A 19,383-nucleotide genomic window follows, 5' to 3' on the forward strand; every position below is an offset into this window, starting at 1 on the left:
CCCAATCTCACTATGATGATGAATTAATGATTGAGATGAGTGGGAGGTGTTTGCTTAGGCTCACAAGGTTGTCAAGTATGTCAAAGTGCCAAAAGAGTGAGCCCCAAGCTGGTACCTTCCTATTTATAAAGCCCTAAAGCTCAGAGAGCCATTAGGAGCTCTCGGGCTGACCAGACGCACTGACTGGACAACCCAGTGCCCAGTCGGCTAGTGTCTGATCGCCTTTGGCTGTCCACATGTCAGAACTTTGAACCTTAGCCGCCAGATTCCAATGGTCAAATCTTAGAGCTAGCGTTGTTAAAGATCGACCAGACGCGCTGCTCAAACCAACCTGACATGGCTCAACGTAGAGTCCGGTCAGGAACAGAAACTACCCCATGAGGTATTTCTATGATCAGACGCTTCCACTCGTGGTTGACTAGAGTCAAGCCAGAGTTCGGTCCTCTCTATCTCACGTGTTGAGATGCTGATGCCAGCATACGTCAGCGTGGACCTGACTCACCCCCTGTGCGTCTGGTCACGCGCTGCTGCTAGCGTCCGATCACCAATCCAAGCTACTCCTTCTCTAGAACCACTAACCAAACCCATGCCCTATGTCCGGTCCCAGCATCCGGTCAAGCCAGCGTGGCTGACCGAGACCTAGGGTTAGGCATCGGACATGCAGGTCCACCTCAAAGCTTGTGTCCGGTCCTACCCCAACTCCACCTTTTCTTTTTCTAACCCCTCAACCTCTTCACCCTTGCTTCCAAGTTGCTAACCACAAAGTGTAGAACTTATGTGCTCATGTGTTAGCATTTTTCAAAGCATTTTATAAGTGTCAAGGTTAGCACACTAGGTTCCTAAATGCATATGCAAGAATCATGTCACCTAGTGGCACTCGATAAACCATTTAGCCAAAGAATTCCCCTCTTTATAGTACGGCTATCGATCCTAAATGCACTTACACCCTTTATGGTGTCTTAAGTGCCAAAACAAAAACCTATCTTATACCTTTGCCTTGATCTCCTTGGTTTTTGTTTTTCTCTTTTTTCTTTTCCAAGTTGGAGCCCTTGATCTTCAAGTTTGGTCTTCACCATCACCATGACCATCATCTAGCTCCACCACTTGGCATAGGACCATCCTTTTGTGTCTACACACTTAGTACAAGGATTACTCTCTAGGTTTCATCAATTATCCAAAACCAAACTAGGGCTTTCAATCTCCTTATTTTTGGTAATTGATGACAACCCTTCACAAAGATATTTAATAAAATCTTTTTGGATTCATGTTGCTTGCCCAAGCATATTACCATGTGTAAAGGTTATGGACAAGTTTCATAAACCCAACTTGGTAGCATTAGCTCCCCCTATATATGTGCTAAGAGTTTGGATTTGAAAGCTTGCACATATGTATGGATTGGAAAGTGTGGGGAAGTAATGTCTACCAAATGATGCTAAGGTGTAAAGACACCTTTGAAGTGTGATACCAATCGGAGTTGCCATTTGAACACCATCCTTAGCACCCTGATTTGCTAGATATCACTTGAAAACTACAACCACTAGATACCTCGTGAGATCAACATTAGAAAGAACACTACTACACTTGCACCTTTCACAGCCATGTCGTAACCCCCATCGCAGTCCAATTTTGGCCTCGGTAGTAAGCTGTCGATAATGATAGTCATAGTCATCACCATCCCTATCTAAGACCATCTACGGTGTACACCCACACCGCCGTATTGGCTTGTGATCCATCTGTGATAAGGTCCTTACTTCCGTCGCATTGGAGCACGACCTGACTATGTTGGTATACACTAACACCGCCATGTTGGCTTATGATCCTCCATGATAGGTCATTGTTTTTGTCATGTTGTACCATGGCCCGCCTGTGTGGGTGTACACTAACACTGCCGTTTTGACCAATGATCAGGATCACAGTTGGCTTGCACAATGACCTGATTGTGTGTAGTGCGTGTTCACCGTCGCTTTGGCGCCCGACGTGTCTGTGTCGAGGTGGACATCATCGTCACTTTAGCGTATGAACCGTCTAATCATTGAAAATGGTCACCATCGCATTGTAGTACATTTTGGTGGTGATACACTATTGACCCCTACCGCATGAGATGAATAGCGACGGTGTTGGTCGTCTGCTTCACCAACGGTGAGTGTTACGGCGGTGATGACAAAACAGTCAATGGCCCTTACATCTGATGGTGATAGAATTACATCCGGTTTTCAGAATTTATTTACTAATTTAGATGGGTCATAATAACTTACTGAACACACACCATACAAATATAATCATTACACACCATTCATCATGTCCACAACAAAGAGTACTTTTTATAATAGGAAGCAACACTAATATTACAACTGTTTCAACTCAAGAATTAACACAAGTGGTACATAGATAGGAGAATAAAGGTTTTGCTCCCTATAGACTTACATAACAAAAATGAGGTAGATGTGCTCCCCTCCATTAGATTGGCACTCCTGCTTGCAAGGCAAAGCTTCCTTCAGCTTGGTAGCCAGTGCACCATGGAACCCCCCTTATTCCTCCCTTAGCCATTACAAGAAAATCATTCAAATGCACTCAGACTCCACAACCTACACAAAGTAGCAACATTAATAATATTCAACATACAATTGCTTTAGTTACCAAGGCAAAATTGGACTATATATAGAATCAAAACAACTCCCTACCTAAAGAAAGAACAGCATATGCAACTTTACTGTTCTCCTACAGACTCCATGAACAAGGGAACATAAGGAAGATAGTGAGGTCCCTCTAGACATAGCCTCCAGGTAGGTCTATGATACCATATGACCTGGGTAGGGAGGACAAGAACTTTTCTAAGGTTCATGTCATATGCGATCAGTTTTTTGTCCTCGCCCACAAGGAAAATCAAATTCCATTCCAGGTGAACTACAATCACTCTATAGTCCACATCACAAACATCATAACCAAAATGAATATTGTCCCATCCAAATATCTCCAGCGTGGTCACCGTATGCTTTAGTGTCCAGTTATCAATACCATAGTCTTCTAGGATTCAGAATGAAAGTTGATACTTCCTGAACATACTAGCAGTACATAAACACAACTGATCCTAAGCTTCATGGATGGAGATTGCTTCACCACGTGGCCTATGAATTTTCCTCCATGTCTTTCCCTATATATCAACAACAACTATCTAGGATAACTCCATCCAGTGCATAGAACCATTAAGAAACACACTTGTCGAATATGTGCATACAACACCCTTGCCCCATTCAGATTTCTTAAACATCCATGCTGCACTCTTAGATGAGTAGATGCTCACACCTACAGACTCACCTGCCCTCTTCTTCCCATATTCAATCACATGGAAGTGCGAGGAGACTATCAGATCAAACCCCAAGCGAGCTAAACCAAAAGAATGGTTGTTATCCGGCAGTAACCACCATTTGTTAGTCACCGGATTGCAGACAACATAGTAAAACCCAACGCACCAGCATAGGATGAGCCCACGGCAGCAATCTAAGATCACAACATCCTTAATGGGGAAGGGCAAGGAGGTCAAGGAGGGGTATTCACCATTGATGCTGATGAACTTGCGTTTGCCTTTCCAGCTACGATAGAAGAATCTGGCAACAATCTGGGGCAGCTCCTTACGGTACTCGGATTCGGAGATGAGGCAGTTCCAGGAGTGATAGACACACTTGTAGCTACACAAGGTGTGGGCGGTGAGGCATTGGATGATGAGGATGAAGACATGGTCTATGAGGATGGCCACTTCGTTCCTCTTGTTGGGGGCCTCCTCCTCCATCTTTAGTTCTTGACTAGGATCTGGTGGAGCGAGGCTAGCAATGGAAGTGGTTGCACTGTCACCTAAATCAGAGAAGGAGCGCCTACGGAGATTGGATTGTGAGCTCCTTAGTAAACAAATGGAAGCTTGTTTCATACTCAAATGAGTGAAGAGGGGAATAAAAATCTAAGAAAGATGGATGGAAGTGCGAAAGAATTACCATTGCCTTTGGATCTTGCAGGATTGGCAGCCACGGTGGTGACGAGTAACAACCTGATCACCGATGGATCCTTATGGACCTTGCCAGTAAGGCATACCGTCGTGGCATACTAGCTTGTCGGTGGTGAGTGGCGGCTTGCACCCCGCTGAGTAGGGACGGTCGCTCAGTTCAGCACTAGGGAGCAAGGAGCGGCGGTGAGTGGCGGCTTGCACCACGCTGAGTAGGGGCAGTCATGCAGTTCAGCACTTAGGAGCAAGGAGCAGCAATGAGGAACAAAAGCTATGGGCGATGAGAAAGACACAGGGTGGGGAGCATGCTTTGTAAGCAACCCTTTCAGACGTGGGAATGGAAATGGTGCACTACTTTGTAAAAACGCATGGGCTTGCAAATTAACGAAAGTATTACCAACCAGACCGTATGCAGGTGATCGTGAAGGCTACCAGTGGTGGTGAATGGGTCCTACGAAGGTGTTCTAGGAGCCACCATGCCACTGTCGCTGCGGATGGTGGTGACTACTGCCTGGTTGAGGGCATCACTCGTTCTACCTGATTGTAAACCATCACTTGTTCTACCCGACTATAACTAGAAAAATGTTAGACTAAGGGCCTGTTTGGTTTCCTCCTACTAAAGTTTAGAATGAAACTCTCCATTGAGAAGGGGTGTTTCATCCATATTTCATTTTATTCTACATGACATGGCCGTCTTGGAAACAACATAATGAAACTCTCAACTAAGACTGGCCTATCTATTTTTTTGGAAATAGTGTAGAAGAGTTTCATCCCCTACATACAATCCATGGGTCCAAGAATTGAAATACGTCATTCCAATGATCCTCATAACTTGCTTTGCTTTGGATAAGGGTCATTTGCATCTATCTCCTTAATACATTCAATCAATGATGGTGCTAGATGCAACAACATTCTTCTATTTGCAAAGACCTTACAAGTATGGGGGTAACCCATACCCGACTAAATTAAATAGGAGAATAGAGATGGGGAACAGCCTCATAAAACTTCCTCTAACACCCCCTAGAAGCAGTGGGAGGAAGAGGAGAAACAGAGCAATGAGGATATCTATTCCCATATCTAGATTGCATTCGTGAGCCAGAACTGCTCTGGCTCACGAAACCAATCCAGATGATGCTCGGGCCCTTGCTCCAATGAAAGTTCCAAAAGATCCACCGGCGCTAGGGCCCTTGCTCTAATGAAAGCTCTCCATGGTTTCGATTCTACATGCTCTAACCATGGATGGTGATCAGTAGTGGGACCGTACCATGGAGGCATTCCTCCCTACCTTCGTGAAACATCCTCTAACACCCAGGATGAGTGGACATAGCCATGCCTAGGTGATCGCAAAAGCTGATCTTGAAGGCCTTCTCCCAGCGGTGCCAGAGTCGATGTAGGTCTAGGGTAGCCATGGTGATGGGAGACTAGGAGCAACTAAAGGGTTTCTCTAGTTTATCCGATGGCAAGGGAGGTAGAAGTTTGGGATCGGAGTGTGCATAAGAGGCTCATCTTACCTTTGCTTAAATAGCCCCACCTCAAGACACGAGCAGGGAAGGAACCATCAAGATCCATGACTTGCGTGGTCACCCACGTGGGTCATGAACGATAGCGTGGCGAAGATGACGGGAAGTGGAAAATGAGGCGGTTTACATTCACCTGCACATTTCAAACTATCCCCGCTCATTAGATCTCGAGCGATCTTAGTGGAACTTTCATTTTCATGAAATAGGTCGCGTCTCAGTGGGACTTTCATTTTCATTAAATAGGTCGTGTCTCCCACGTGATCTAAGTGGAGCACGCTTCTCCTAGAATGACGTTGGAAGTTGGATGGAGAAAATTGACTGCACCATGAGGCTAGTTGTGAGTTCCCATGCCACTTCGCAGATGGTATTTTGCCCCCCGCTCGGCCGCCTCCCCCACCTACTCCTCAATCAACGCACTACATCAATCGCTTTGCTCTACCTCTCTAGCCCTCGGGCTCACTATTGTCCACACGCCATAGCTCCATCACACCGCCACGTGAGCCCTTGGTTGGCCTCATCGTGCTCCACAGCGCGTGATGTCGACACCGGCGATCATGGCGGTGAAGCGGCACCACACGTCGCTAACGGCGCTCCCTACTGACCTAGCCATTGTGATCGTCGGCCCCTCATTGTGACCTCAGAGTGGCCCATGGACGACCTCTACAGCCTACAAGTGACCTGCTTGTCCATGCGTAGCATCTGCGGCAACCCCACCGTCGATCAGCGTCTGTCACTGGTTCAGTTCAGATGTGGGATGACGTGGGATGACCCCATCGACTATGAAGCCCTCCTTGCTAGCCTGTTGTCCACATGCCATAGCTCCATCACACCGCCACGTGAGCCCTTGGTTGGCCTCATCGCGCTCCATAGCGCGTGACATCGACACCGACGATCATGGCGATGAAGCGGCACCACACGTCGCTAACGGCGCTCCCTACTGACCTAGCCATTGTGATCGTCGGCCACCTCATTGTGACCTCAGAGTGGCCCATGGATGACCTCTATAGCCCATGAGCGACCTGCTTGTCCATGCACAGCATCTGCAGCAACCCCACCGTCGATCAGCGTCTGTCACTAGTTTAGTTCAGATGCGGGATGACATGGGACGACCCCATCGACTACGAAGCCCTCCTTGCTAGCCTGACCCAACTTGGCAACCCAGAGGCTTGCTTCTTCATCAGGATATGAACCTTATTCATGGAAAACCAAAGCCCCTAGTGATGCCTCGAGGATCTCACCCACATCACCAAAGGCAGGCACAATCTGGCGGCCTATCTAGTCGCCCTATTGCTCTATAGGCACAATGGCGTTGTCGACGACGACGACACTGTGAGACAGTACATGAGATGGGTCAAGGGCAAGGAAGGATCACGGGCGGCGGCGGTAGGTGGTGGCGGTGGACCAACTAGTAGGTGGCTAAGTAACAATGAGTGTGTGCTGTGCCACCGCTCGGCCATCAAGCTGATCTACCAATCAACGTGGGGCATGTTGTCGTTGCCACCGCTGGCACAGTTAAGCAGCGATCTTCCATGCGCAGGCGGTGTCTATGGTAATATCATAGATTAATTGGAACTTAGGGCTCTGTATTGTAGCGAGGACTGTAGGCTTCGCCAAGAAATCCATTTTTTAATGCGAATTTTGATTAAGAGACTAGTGATATAATTCACTCTTTAGTGTATTCTAGCATTTGAAATTTGTCCTCAAATATAGTGTATTCTATAGCTTTTGATTTCCTATTGCTTTTTCTTAATTAATGCATAGAATAAAAATAGGAATGTGAGTTGCATGAAAATAGCAACTATTAAAAACTAAAATGATACACGCGGGACTCACGCGCGGGCTTGGAAATTGACATGAAAGTGTTACCAACTACACCGTCTGCAGGCGGTGGTGAAGGCTACCGGTGGTGGTGAATGGGTGCTACGAAGATGTTACCACCACCTAATAATGATGGTCGTGTCACATGGTGTCATATGTGTCAAAGGCGCACAAATAGAACGTTCTAGGCAACAGTAAACACAGATATGTTCAAAGTTCAAACTCATAGTAAATAGTAGTAGTATGAACAATTTTTATATAGGATGCAGATGTAGATTACAATCCAACTACTCATGGGGAGTGTTAAGAATGATGTTTGGTACATCCATCATGGTCGAGACGACCATGGCCGTGGGCTGAAAGTAGACGACAAGGTCCGTTCGATCGTGAAAGGATGACCGTGGCAGGAACCCTAGCTCCAGCCCACGTAGGCCCCCCACGCCAAAGCTAGGCGGTGGCCAGGGCCCCCGTGTCACCATGGCGATGCCGTAGTACATTGGTCACCTCCACGACCCACGCTGGCAAGGCACAGAGATGCTCCTCTGCTGTGGGTCATTTTGTGCATAGATTCGGCGACCGATTGGCCTCGCCAGTCACATCATGGCATAATGGCGCCCACCCACGAGCAGTCGTGCACCGTAGAATGCGGGCTTAATGCATAAGGCTTCATACCGGTGCGTGGGCAACTATCGCTCCGCCTTCCCTCTGATTGCTTCACCTGCCTAGGTGTCCATCACTGTTATAAATACGCTAGAGTGGTACGGCGGGGGAGGCATTCACTTCAGGTCGCCTGCTCCACCACTTCCTCATTCATGTTCTTGCATGCTTGGAGCCTCTTCTTCGCCCGCTAAGATGGATCACGGCAAGCATCCCCAAGAGGAGTCACCGGAGGCCAGAGGGCCGCCGCCACGTCTCCAACCCTACCTACGCGGATCGGTCAAGCTAGTCAATGATGAACACAATGATTTTTTACCAAGGTTCACTTGCTTGTCGGCAAGCTAGTCCTTGTTGTGGCGATTCACTCACTTGGAGGTTCACGCGCTAATTGGCTTCACATGCCAAACCCCCAATAGGGTACCGCACAACCAACACAAGATGAGGATTACACAAGCCACGAGCAATCCACTAGAGTACCTTTTGGCTCTCCACCGAGAGAAAGGTCAAGAAACCCTCACAATCACCACGATCGGAGCCAGAGACAATCACCACCCTCCGCTCAATGATCCTCGCTGCTCCAAGCCATCTAGGTGGCGGCAACCACCAAGAGTAACAAGCGAAATCCATAGCGAAACACGAACACCAAGTGCCTCTAGATGCAAACACTCAAGCAATGCACTTAGATTCACTCCCAATCTCACAAAGATGATGAATCAATGATGGAGATGAGTGGGAGGGCTTTGGCTAAGCTCACAAGGTTGCTATGTCAATGAAAATGGCCAAAGGTGTGAGCTTCAACCGGCCATGGGGCTTAAATAGAAAGCCCCCATGAAATAGAGCCATTATACCCTTTCACTGGGCACAACGTGGGGTGACCGGACGCTCCGGTCCAATCGACCGGACTTAGGACCCAGCATCCGGTCGCTCGATGTTAGCCACGTGTCACACTGCGTTCAACAACAGTCGTATGATCTCAATGGTCATCTGTTGACCGGACGCTCCGCTACAACTGACCAGACTCTGAGCCTCCAGCGTCCGGTCATTTCCAGTAAGGTTCCAAAAACATATTTTGCCAACCGGACTCATCCGGTCATGCTTGACCGGACCCTACCAGCATCCGGTTAGATGACGTCTCCTCTATGCGCCTCACGTCAGCATATGTCAGCACTGACTGGATGCACCCTGCCAGCGTCCGGTCATTTGACCGACGCCAACGTCTTCGCTGTTACACCTGACCGGACGCGCCGGTCCAACCGAGGCCAGCGTCCGGTCACTTCTAGTGACCTCCATTTTCTGTTTAGGGCGCTGGTGGCACCATCGGACTGTCCACACTCTACGGGCGGATACTCCGCCGGTGGAGTTACTTACCCTTGCACCTAAACTTCACCACCCTTGATCAAATGTGCCAACCACCAAGTGTATCACCTTGTGCACATGTGTTAGCATATTTTCACAAACATTTTCAAGGGTGTTAGACTCCACTAGATCCTAAATGCATATGCAATGAGTTAGAGCATCTAGTGGCACTTTGATAACTGCATTCCGATATGAGTTTCACCCCTCTTAATAGTATGGCTATCAATCCTAAATGTGATCACACTCTCTAAGTGTCTTGATCACCAAAACAAAATAGCTCCTATGGTTTATACCTTTGCCTTGAGCTTTTTGTTTTTCTCTTTCTTCTTTCCAAGTCCAAGCACTTGATCATCATCATGGTATCATCATCATCATGCTATGATCTTCATTTGCTTTATTACTTGGAGTGTGCTACCTATCTCATGATCACTTGATAAACTAGGTTAGCACTTAGGGTTTCATCAATTCACCAAAACCAAACTAGAGCTTTCAAGGGGCCAAACACATTTTGGTGCCAAAGGAAATTATTTCAACTATGAAGAGCACCAAGATGATTTGGATCCTGAAGGGGAAGTGAGAAGTCTAATGGACTTTGGGGAATTTGGAGACTTGGCGAAGTGTGGGTGCATTTCATGTGGTGCATCAAGATGGATAAGGTAATTGCCAAGTAAATTAGTGAATAATTTGGACCCAAATTCCCCTTCCCATGTTAGGTAACTAGATTTAAATTTTTGCAATTTCAATTAGCATCTAATTCCTTTTCATGCCTAGGTTTGCATTTGCATGTTTAATCTTTTGTCATGCATTCACTAGGTAAATCATATGGTAGGGTTGCTCGGTATCACTCTTACCCTTGGAGCAAACCTACATGGTTTAAATTATTTAGGAGCATGGCACATAGCTTTTTCTACAAGTGTGTATCTAATATGTGCCAAAGTCCAAATTATAGATAACCTTCCCGAATGTCATCTTTCAAAGTGATATTTTGATTTTTAAATCAATGTGCATGTCTCCCACAAGTATTCCATGCTTATATGCACACATTTAGGGGGAGGAAAATCTACAAGTTAGATGCTTTAAGACTAACACCTTTTTAAGCTTATCATGTGTGTAGTAGTCTCATTGCAAGGAAAATGGAGTCCCCGGAGATAAGCATCATGCTTCAAATATCCACCACTCATTTCAAGTGGTGTCAATCAAATTGGTTTCTACACGTGGTATTCCTAAACCGATATCACTATGTTGAATTCAAGTTGGCATTTTATATGCTTTCTCCATGCATTATATAGATTAAACTCCCTTGCCCATTAATTTGCTAATTATGCATATGCTTCACCCTCCACCATATGTATGCATATATTTAGGGGGAGCTTAGTCTATGTAATGTGAGAGTCAAGTTTTATGATCTATTCAACTCCACTTACAAAGGATCACAAAATTTGACCCTCCCTTGTGCTATTAATGCCTTCCTTTTCGGTGTTTGATTCCAAAGGAGAAGAGTTTGTAGGACCAAAAGCAAGCCAAATTCAATGATCAAAGGGGAGATCCCTATTTGAAATTGGTCCGAGAAAGGGAGTATAGTAGATTATGGAGTTAGAGGGAGGCTTAAGTCCATAATGCTACTTGGGGTCATTTACAAAGGCAAGATAAGCATTTCTTGAATTTACATGTGGTATCTTTTAGCATCATACAACCTTGCCCTTTTGCATTGCATCCTAGCAAGTAGATAGTTTTTAAATTCTGAAATTTTTATTATTATTTGCTTGCTTTGGTCATACTATCATCAATCACCAAAAAGAGGAAGATTGTAAGGAAAATAGACCCTTGGCCCATTTACTTCGGATTTTGGTATTTGATGATCAACAAAACCAAATTGGACTAATGTGTTTGCGAGTGTTTGTTTTGTAATCCAATAGGGTGCAAACGTGACTTGGATAAAGGCGATAAGGTGATTCGATGATCAACACCTCAAGCAAGACCTAAGAAGCACAATGGAAGACATACAAGATCAGGCAAACTCTAAGGCACGAAGTTGCAACCAAGCCAGACGTAAGACCATGAAGGAACGAGCTCAGCAGAGGCGACTGAACGTGCCCTTTGTAAGGACTGGACGCATCTGATGGGTAGTTCTAGGTAGTAGCGAGCATTAGTAGGCAACTAGACGCTGAGCGAAGCTGTGACTGGATACATAGGTGACACTGTTCACTAGCATGGTAGTTTCTCAACAATGACCGGACACGACGGTGGGACGACCGGACGCACCCGAGAGCAGCGTCTGATCGTATCTAGAGAGGTTCTAGAGCGGCGCAGACACGACTGGACGCGTTCAATTAGTGATGACCGGACTCGGTGGTGAGTCCGATCAGCACATGCGCTCCAACAGTCGGTAATGGTCGCTTTGACCATTGTGAGAGATCGGACGCGTCCGGTCAGGACAACGACAGCGTCCGGTCACTAGCAGAAACATTGGTTTTGATTCCAACCGACCAAGACATGTGTGGAGAGTTGAGGAGACATACCAAGGGTGTTGATACACCATTTTAGTTATCTCCACTTGCATAGTGCTTAGCGAAATATTAGTTGATTAGCGTAGGCGCTTTGTAAAGTGCTTAGATTGATTAGACCACCACTTATGCGCTTGCTCTAGGTTTAGGCCTAGCGTTTAGTGAGGTTTGCACACCTCTTAACCCAAGGTGCTTGTGTGCGCCATGATGTACATCGGAGGGGCTTATAGTCTTGTGAGATCACACCAACCATGTTTATGGTGTGACTACCATTGTGTACCAAAAGGAACAAGGCCCATGTCGGTTCGGTCGAAAGCTTGATAGTGAAGACGACCGGAAGCGATCCGAGAGAGGCTTGTCAGAAGGCACACCAGAGACCCACTTACGCGTGGGAAAAGCCTAGGGCTATCCACGGAGTTACCCGACCAGGAGCTTGGCCCTTGTGAGGTACTCCAACGAGAACTAGGGGGAAGCTTGAGCGCTTCTTGATACCTCGGTAAAAATACCAGAGTCATCAACGGGAGTTTGCATCTCTACCTCATCTTTACCTTCCGCATTTACATTGCTACCTTGGTTGTGTGATTTACTTTTCTAGCTTAGTTGATACACTAGTTGATAGAATTAGAACCTAGGTTGCATAACTCTTTTATGGTAGAGATAGCAACACACTTAACAAAATCATAGTTGCACATTTAGATAGATTACTTTCTTGCATAGGTTTTACTAAGGTGGAAATTAGAGGCCATAGTGAGAAGTAGAATTTTAAGTTGCATAATTCACTCCCTCTTTTAGACGTCACAGTCTCTTACAAGTGGTATCAGAGCAGGTATTCTCAATTTGGACTTTTGGCTTTATCACCATTGAGTCGACGCTATTTAGAGTGGTTGGGATGGATATCTCTAGGTCTCCGCACTTTGATAGCACTAACTTCCCCTACTATAAAGTTATAATGGCTTGTCACCTTGAGGTGGTTGATTTAGGTGTTTAGAGAGTCACTTGTAACGGGATGAAACCCATTAAGAATCCCGATAAACTTGTGTTTTGTAGGGGGAATGCCTTGAAGTTTTGTCATGGTGGGAATGGCCACGTGTGCTGTATGGAATGTATTGTGCCAAGGATATTCACGAAGGCTAAAGACACCTTAGAAGCGAGTGTAGGCTACAGTCATGGGGACATTTGCTAAGTAATGTATGGCACTCTATGGAATGTATGTCATTCCTGCTAAGGAGATCTGCGTGCACGGCTCCTACGCTAGCACCAAGCACATCAATACCGATGATAGCAACAATTTATGACTTGCAATCTAAAGATGGCTTTGTCGATGTTGAGGGTCGAGAGAGAGAGGAATCGAGGTCAGTCATCGATAGCGGCGCAAACTCTTATTTAAGTCATAACCCACCACTCTCAATGTGATCTATTTTACTTTCCCACGATCCAAACAAAGGACATAATTTCCACCCTCTTATATTTCCATCCCAACCTCCATATGTCATAGTCCAAATGCCAACTCTCCTTTGTGGCCGTTTTAAAGTCGCACCGCACACACATGGCTCTTCCCCACGCGCACGCGTCTCCCTACCCCTCTCTCTCCCCATGTGCACACGAGTTCTGGCAGCGGCAGCGTCCGCGAGGTGTGTCCTCCTCCTCCTCCTCCTCCTCCTCCTCCTGTGTTCAAGCATATGTGAGTTAGGGTTCGGACAGGCTTCTCCTTTCTTTCCCTCTCATCTTTCTCAATTCCGGTGGGGTTAGAAGAGGAGTTTGGGGAGGAAGGCCGGCTAGATGGTGGGGACAACAAGAGGATGGTTTAGGGGCCCTGGCGGTGGTGGGAGACGGTCGAGTCAGGTCAGGGCAAGGGACCTCTATAGCCATGGCGTTGGCGGGAGGGGAGTAGAAGGTGTCCATCACAAGCGTGCGTGCAATGCCGTGGTGGACAGCGGTGGAGGCGAAGGGCGCCGGAGAAGGAGAAAACATCAAGGAAAAAGATGAGCCGCCGAGGCGCGGGCCAAATCGGCCGACCGTAGGGCTGTCCTAAGCCCTCGTCCTATTATATCCCATCTATTCTCCTTTTCGTGTCCCAGTACTGATGCAAACGTGCCGCAAGGGAGGCGCGACTATTTCTAGTATCTCTGATTCGACAGTATGGCAATATAGTAGAATTGATAAAAGCTTAGGGCCCGTTTGGTAGGGCTCCGGCTCCTCCAAAAATAGCTCTGGCTCTGGATCTTATGCTGGAGCAGATTCTCTGATGGAGCTGGAGCTGTTTTGGGAAATCGTTTGGCTGAACAGCTCCTCATGTCTGTTATGAATTACTAAGATAGGGACAATGTCCAAAATACCCCTGGCTGGACAGCTTCTCGTGTTTGTTATATGCTTGCAGATTCAGAGTGAAATCTCCGTAATACTCTTATTCCTTTTCTTTTCTTTTCTTTCCTCTTTTCTTTTTTTTTTTCTTTCCCTATACCTTATCCGGTAGCTCACGTTGCAACCGCACGGCCGCACGCGTCCGCTCGCGTCTTCAACCTCTGGAGGCCGCGCTCCCATCCCGCTGCCGCCTGCGCCTGGGAGCGCTCCTGGCCACGGTTCACCGGCGGCGCCGCGTCCTCCCTCACGCTAGCTCCCTCCTCCGCGCGCCCTCCGTACCACACCTCCCCGCGCTCCTCCGTCCACAACGCTGTGCCTCCGCCCGGCAGCCTCCACGAACCCGCGCCGCCCGCCCTCGACGGCCTCGCGCACAGAGCTCCGGCAACCTCGCGCCCGCGCGGCGGCGGTGGCTCGCGCGCCCGCCTGACTCGGTCGGGGGCAAAAACGCCCATCGCCCTGCGCAGCCATGACAACCGGGCGGAGCTAGAAGAAGCTTGTTTTTCCGGCTCCAGTTTTCTCTCTCCTCTCAGCGGGTTTTCCGTGGCTCTTGACGCGGAGCCGATCCATTTTCTCCCGTTTGGTTGGTGGAGCTGCGGAACTGCTCCTGGAGCTGGTCCAGGAGCCGTACCAAACGGCCCTGACACGGATCAAGCAGTAGTCACCAAACCACATTTGATGGCCACGAGGCCCCTGAGCAGCCTCTCCGTGCGTCCCAGATCTCCGGGCACCGCCGTGTGGTTCCTTCCGGCCGCCGCCCTCCTCCTCCTCGTCCTCCTCCGCTGGTCGCCCATGGGCTCCTACCCTCCTGTCTCCCCTCGTAACGAACCACCACCTCTTAACCCATCCATTCGCTTGCAGTTTCTTGATTTCTACCAATAATTTGTTCGAGTCGTAAGATCTCGCCCCCTTTTTCTGGTTTTTGCGTCAGGCGGCTCCGGCTCGGTCCCGGCCCGGCGCGCCGAGCTTTACTCGAAGATGGCGCGCGACCTCGACGAGCGCGGTGCGGCGTTCCTCAAGGGCGGCGAGACGTCGCAGTCGCTCACGCTCTCGGACCTCTTCGACACCGCAGATGACGGCGCCGTCGTGCCCAGGCTCAAGGTGCGGGCTTTCTTCACCAACCCCGTGCTCGTGCTCGGCTGCTCACGTTGGTTGACGGTTGACATGTGCTTCGCTGGGATGGTGTCGCTGAACTGAAATGTGCTTGGCAGGCCGCTGACCCGCCAGTGCGCGCGAATGTGCTCTATATGGACCCCAAGTTCACTGCTGTGATCTCGTGAGTGATGTGCTTTGCCCAAATCATAGGCAACTTGCAATTCTATTAATTGTCCCTGAAATATGACGCTCTCTCTCCCTGCAAGAGAGAACTAGTTAGCCTATAGTTGGTCAGTTCTGCAAGAGAGAACTAATTCAGTATGTTTGGGTTTGCAGGAAAGCTGTCAAGGACGTGTTTCTTCCTTATTTTGACCAAGGTACGGCTTCTGTTATGCTATGGCATCCCATACATGTAGAACTGTAGAATTTCATCTACTGAATTCAGTTGGCCTGACATTTGAATGCTGCTAAATAGAGTTATCACTTATCAGTTCAGTTGCCTGCTGATTGCTTGGTTAGCGTCACAGAAACCGACAACTTTGTTGAAGCATTTGATCTTGAACACTTTGCTTGGTTGATTTGTTTTGCAGCTATCTGGTTCCAAAATACGAGCATGTACCACTTCAGCTTGTTTCACGCATCCCATCACTTGGAGCCCATTGTAGCAACTGAGGATGAGGTGAGCACACCCTCTGATTAACTTCTTTGAGCATGGCAGTTGGAGTTTTTATTGACATATCTATATGTGATGTCCTTGAGATTGAAGCCGAAGTGAAGGCAGTAAAAAGAGTCGCCGATAATTTTTGCCCGCTTAAAATTGTATTGGACAGAGTGGTTTTGACCTCAACCGGTGTGCTTCTTGGCCTGTGGCAGGTTTGGATCTCAAGAGACCCTGTTCTGTCTGATTTTTTCTGATTGATATTAAACTCACGTAACCTTAGTATGCAATCCTCTATCCTGAATTCCTGAGAAGTATTCGAACTGAAATATAGGTAATTATATTGAGAAAAATTCTTATTTGGCCCTGGTTGAAACTTGTCTTTCTTTCTTGGCCCCGAAACAAATTTTCTTACCTATTTGGCCTCTCTTGAAGTTTTGATTCCCAATATGGCCTTACTGTGAGGATCTCTGTCAACTTTACGTCTTTACCATGACTGAGTTAGAAGTTTTTACTGAAGAGACGAAAATACCCCTAGGCTAACTAAGACCATCCTCTCAGTTAAAAAAAAAGACCGAATCCTCTGTTTCCCTTCTCTGTCGGTCTCGTCTCCCTCCCACAGCCTCCCTCACATGGACCAAGATCCTATGCAGTTGTAACTTCTACTGCAACTTAAGCAGTAGTACATCTGAGCCATTCAAGCAATGCCTTGGATGAGAGCTATCCTTTCTGTGGCACGTCGCCTTCCACGGCAGCTCACGCTCGTGAGCCCAGCTGCCTGCGCTGCCACCGTAGCCTGCCGTGTAGTCGCTCTGTGCCGCGAGCCTGGCCGCTGGCATGGCCCTCCGCGGCAGCTCACGCCCGCGAAGCCTGGCTGCCCACGCCGCCGCCGCAGCCTGCCGTGCAGTCTCACGGTCTTGCCACACTGCGAGCCCATTCGCGTGTGGCAACACTGCCGTGGAGCTTGCAAGCCTGGCCGCCTCGCCGCCGCACCTAGCACTCACCGTCCTCCATGCTAGCCTGCTGTACTGCACGAACGGAAGAACACCGAAGAGGAGACGACATGATGGAGAACAGGTCCATGGGCACAAAGCACATATGACTGAAGACGTATCTAAATTGTGCGAGGAACTAACTAGCAAAGAGGATTGGCACAGGCACACAAGATTGAGAACAACAATTTGTTCGAAGGGTGCTCAAAATTACGTTGGTATGCTACCTGGGTTCCCTTTGGTTTCTCATAATGTCTCAGGATAAATTGGTCATTTCATGTACCACTTAACACCGCTAGAGGCAGCAGATGACGGTAAGGCCAGATTGGAAATCAAAACTTCAGGTGAGGCCAAATAGATAAGAAAATTTGTTTCAGGGCTAAGGAAGAAAAGCAAGTTTCAACCAGGGCCAAATAAGAAATTTTCTCATATTGAGATTTTCTCAATTATATTTGGTGTTTTTAGGTTCAATCTGGTACTGATCCTGCAGAAATCCGCTCAAGATTGAGAGAAGCTCTTCCTCGAGCACCTCAAAAGCAACTGGTATGAGCAGTTCAAGATTTGATAGAACTGTTAAGTGATTTTTATTCCATTGCCAAGAGATAGCATTATCTTGATAAAGAAACATCAACAAAAGAACAACATTTGCCTAACAAATTGATTTTGGTTCTGGATAAATTTAATGTTCAAATATAGTGGTGCAGTATGTAGTTATTGGTACGGATGGCTATTTACATAATATCTTGAAATTTCAATTAATCTGTCACCTAACACCTGATTTTTGGATTTGACAGTACGATCCTGTTCTGCTTCACACCTCCTTTGCACGAATTCTAGGACATCCCAAGCTCCCAGAAGAGGTATCCCACTTATAATTTGAGTTTTACGTTGCAATTTGCACAGTTCTATCTTTCCATCAATGTAAGGTGTGTTTTAATTTTTGACAGTTGAACTTGCAAGCTTTGACCAAGAATTTGTTAAATTATATTATATATGTTAGTGTACAAAAATTGCATCGAGAAATTTGTGTTCAAACTTCAAAATATTGTTAGGATGGTGTTGATTTTGCCACAATTGACAATATATTGTTATTTAAGAGACAATAGAGGTACAAATGTACTTTTAAAGACTCCCACCTTCCAAAATATGCTTTACACTTGCCAATATGGAGTATTTGATTCCATTTTGGTCCTTAAAAGATGTTGATAAACGCACAGACTGGGATGCAGGGTCTGCTCGGAATGCACTCATATCCTCTGCACAACTGCAGAGACATTATGAGTTACTGATATGTGGGTCTGCTCTCCCTTCTGGCCCACATGCCTGTGACTCTTAATGCCTCTGCAGTACGCCTTCACTGCAGGGGATATGAGTCTGTTTGGAACTGCTGTGGCTTATAGAGGATGTTGCCTCTTTATTTCGCTACTTAAGGATGTGTAACCAAACAAAAACTTTAAATACTTCACCTTTTTAGCGCATCTTTTCGTCATCTAATTTTATCTACATGATAGTGCATGGGTACAGTAATCCTAGAGCAGATAATGCAGTCATAGTTTTTGAATGTTTGCTTTGGTTACATCATTTAATTCTTTATTATTTAATCTCATGTGACACTACATTTTCTGTATGCTCTTTTAGCAAAGTGCATCATCTTTTGATCATGTCAAGTTCTTCCATGATCTGGTTCTTCAAGTTAATGAGAAAATCCGTGGCTTCAAGGTAGGCTTCTTTTTACTCATACCCATGTGTTGGTTGACTGCAAACATAGCATGCATGGTTACCTATTTATCATCACTGTTTTCAGGCGACGATATTGGAGCTATGGTACGTCGAAGAGTATGATGTTCTTGCGCTGGCACTTAATGGAAAGATGAAAGTGCGGAGGCTCCACCTTGGCTGCAATCGTCAGGGCAATTAAAGTTATAGAGAGGTCAAGAAAACGGGAAAGGATTAGGAGATGCACACCGTGGCCGGCCAAGCAGAATTTTGCTTGCATGTCTCGCCTAAAGGGCCCCACCTCAAGCTTGGTTCTGCCGAGCTGAAAGAGATGCTCTACAGTCTGAAACTGGACGTACAAGTAACTGACAAGCTATATTGACGAATGATTATGTAGGAACTGTAGGCATATTTTAGTGGTATATGTAATGTAATACTTTTTTTGGATGCATGTAATGTAATTTTTTAGCACAAAAACTGCAAAGTCAAAATGCACACTATGTAATGAAATGCAACTTATTCCCACCGTCCCTAAATATCTGTTTTTTCACTTCCTGAGAAACAACTTTAACTAAATACATATAAAAGAATATTAATATTTATTTATATAATTGATATCATTAGTTAGATATTTAAATATAGTTTTTTAATAAATTTATTTATAGATACAAATGTTGTATGTTTTTTCTATAAATTGAGATTAAACTTTTGGCAC

At 46.6% G+C, this 19,383-nt stretch overlaps 2 protein-coding genes across 2 annotated transcripts; one reads left to right on the plus strand and one right to left on the minus strand.

The window, feature by feature from the left end:
* Nucleotides 1–2,561: 2,561 nt before the first annotated feature.
* LOC136499563 (uncharacterized) lies at nucleotides 2,562–3,787 on the minus strand. Its single transcript, XM_066495170.1, has 3 exons — nucleotides 3,316–3,787; nucleotides 2,807–3,024; nucleotides 2,562–2,585 (listed from the first exon to the last, which is right to left on the minus strand). The coding sequence occupies exons 1-3, from the start codon at nucleotides 3,785–3,787 to the stop codon at nucleotides 2,562–2,564; spliced, it is 714 nt and encodes a 237-aa protein (XP_066351267.1).
* Nucleotides 3,788–14,315: 10,528 nt separating this feature from the next.
* LOC136500311 (uncharacterized) lies at nucleotides 14,316–19,198 on the plus strand. The gene is made up of 10 exons (XM_066495655.1): nucleotides 14,316–15,027; nucleotides 15,139–15,308; nucleotides 15,419–15,483; nucleotides 15,639–15,679; nucleotides 15,893–15,981; nucleotides 16,062–16,175; nucleotides 17,418–17,495; nucleotides 17,747–17,812; nucleotides 18,591–18,671; nucleotides 18,757–19,198. The coding sequence occupies exons 1-10, from the start codon at nucleotides 14,886–14,888 to the stop codon at nucleotides 18,868–18,870; spliced, it is 960 nt and encodes a 319-aa protein (XP_066351752.1). The 5' UTR covers nucleotides 14,316–14,885; the 3' UTR covers nucleotides 18,871–19,198.
* The last annotated feature ends 185 nt before the right edge of the window (nucleotides 19,199–19,383 follow it).

This window comes from Miscanthus floridulus, chromosome 13, assembly GCF_019320115.1.
Source record: "Miscanthus floridulus cultivar M001 chromosome 13, ASM1932011v1, whole genome shotgun sequence".
Taxonomy (NCBI): domain Eukaryota; kingdom Viridiplantae; phylum Streptophyta; class Magnoliopsida; order Poales; family Poaceae; genus Miscanthus; species Miscanthus floridulus.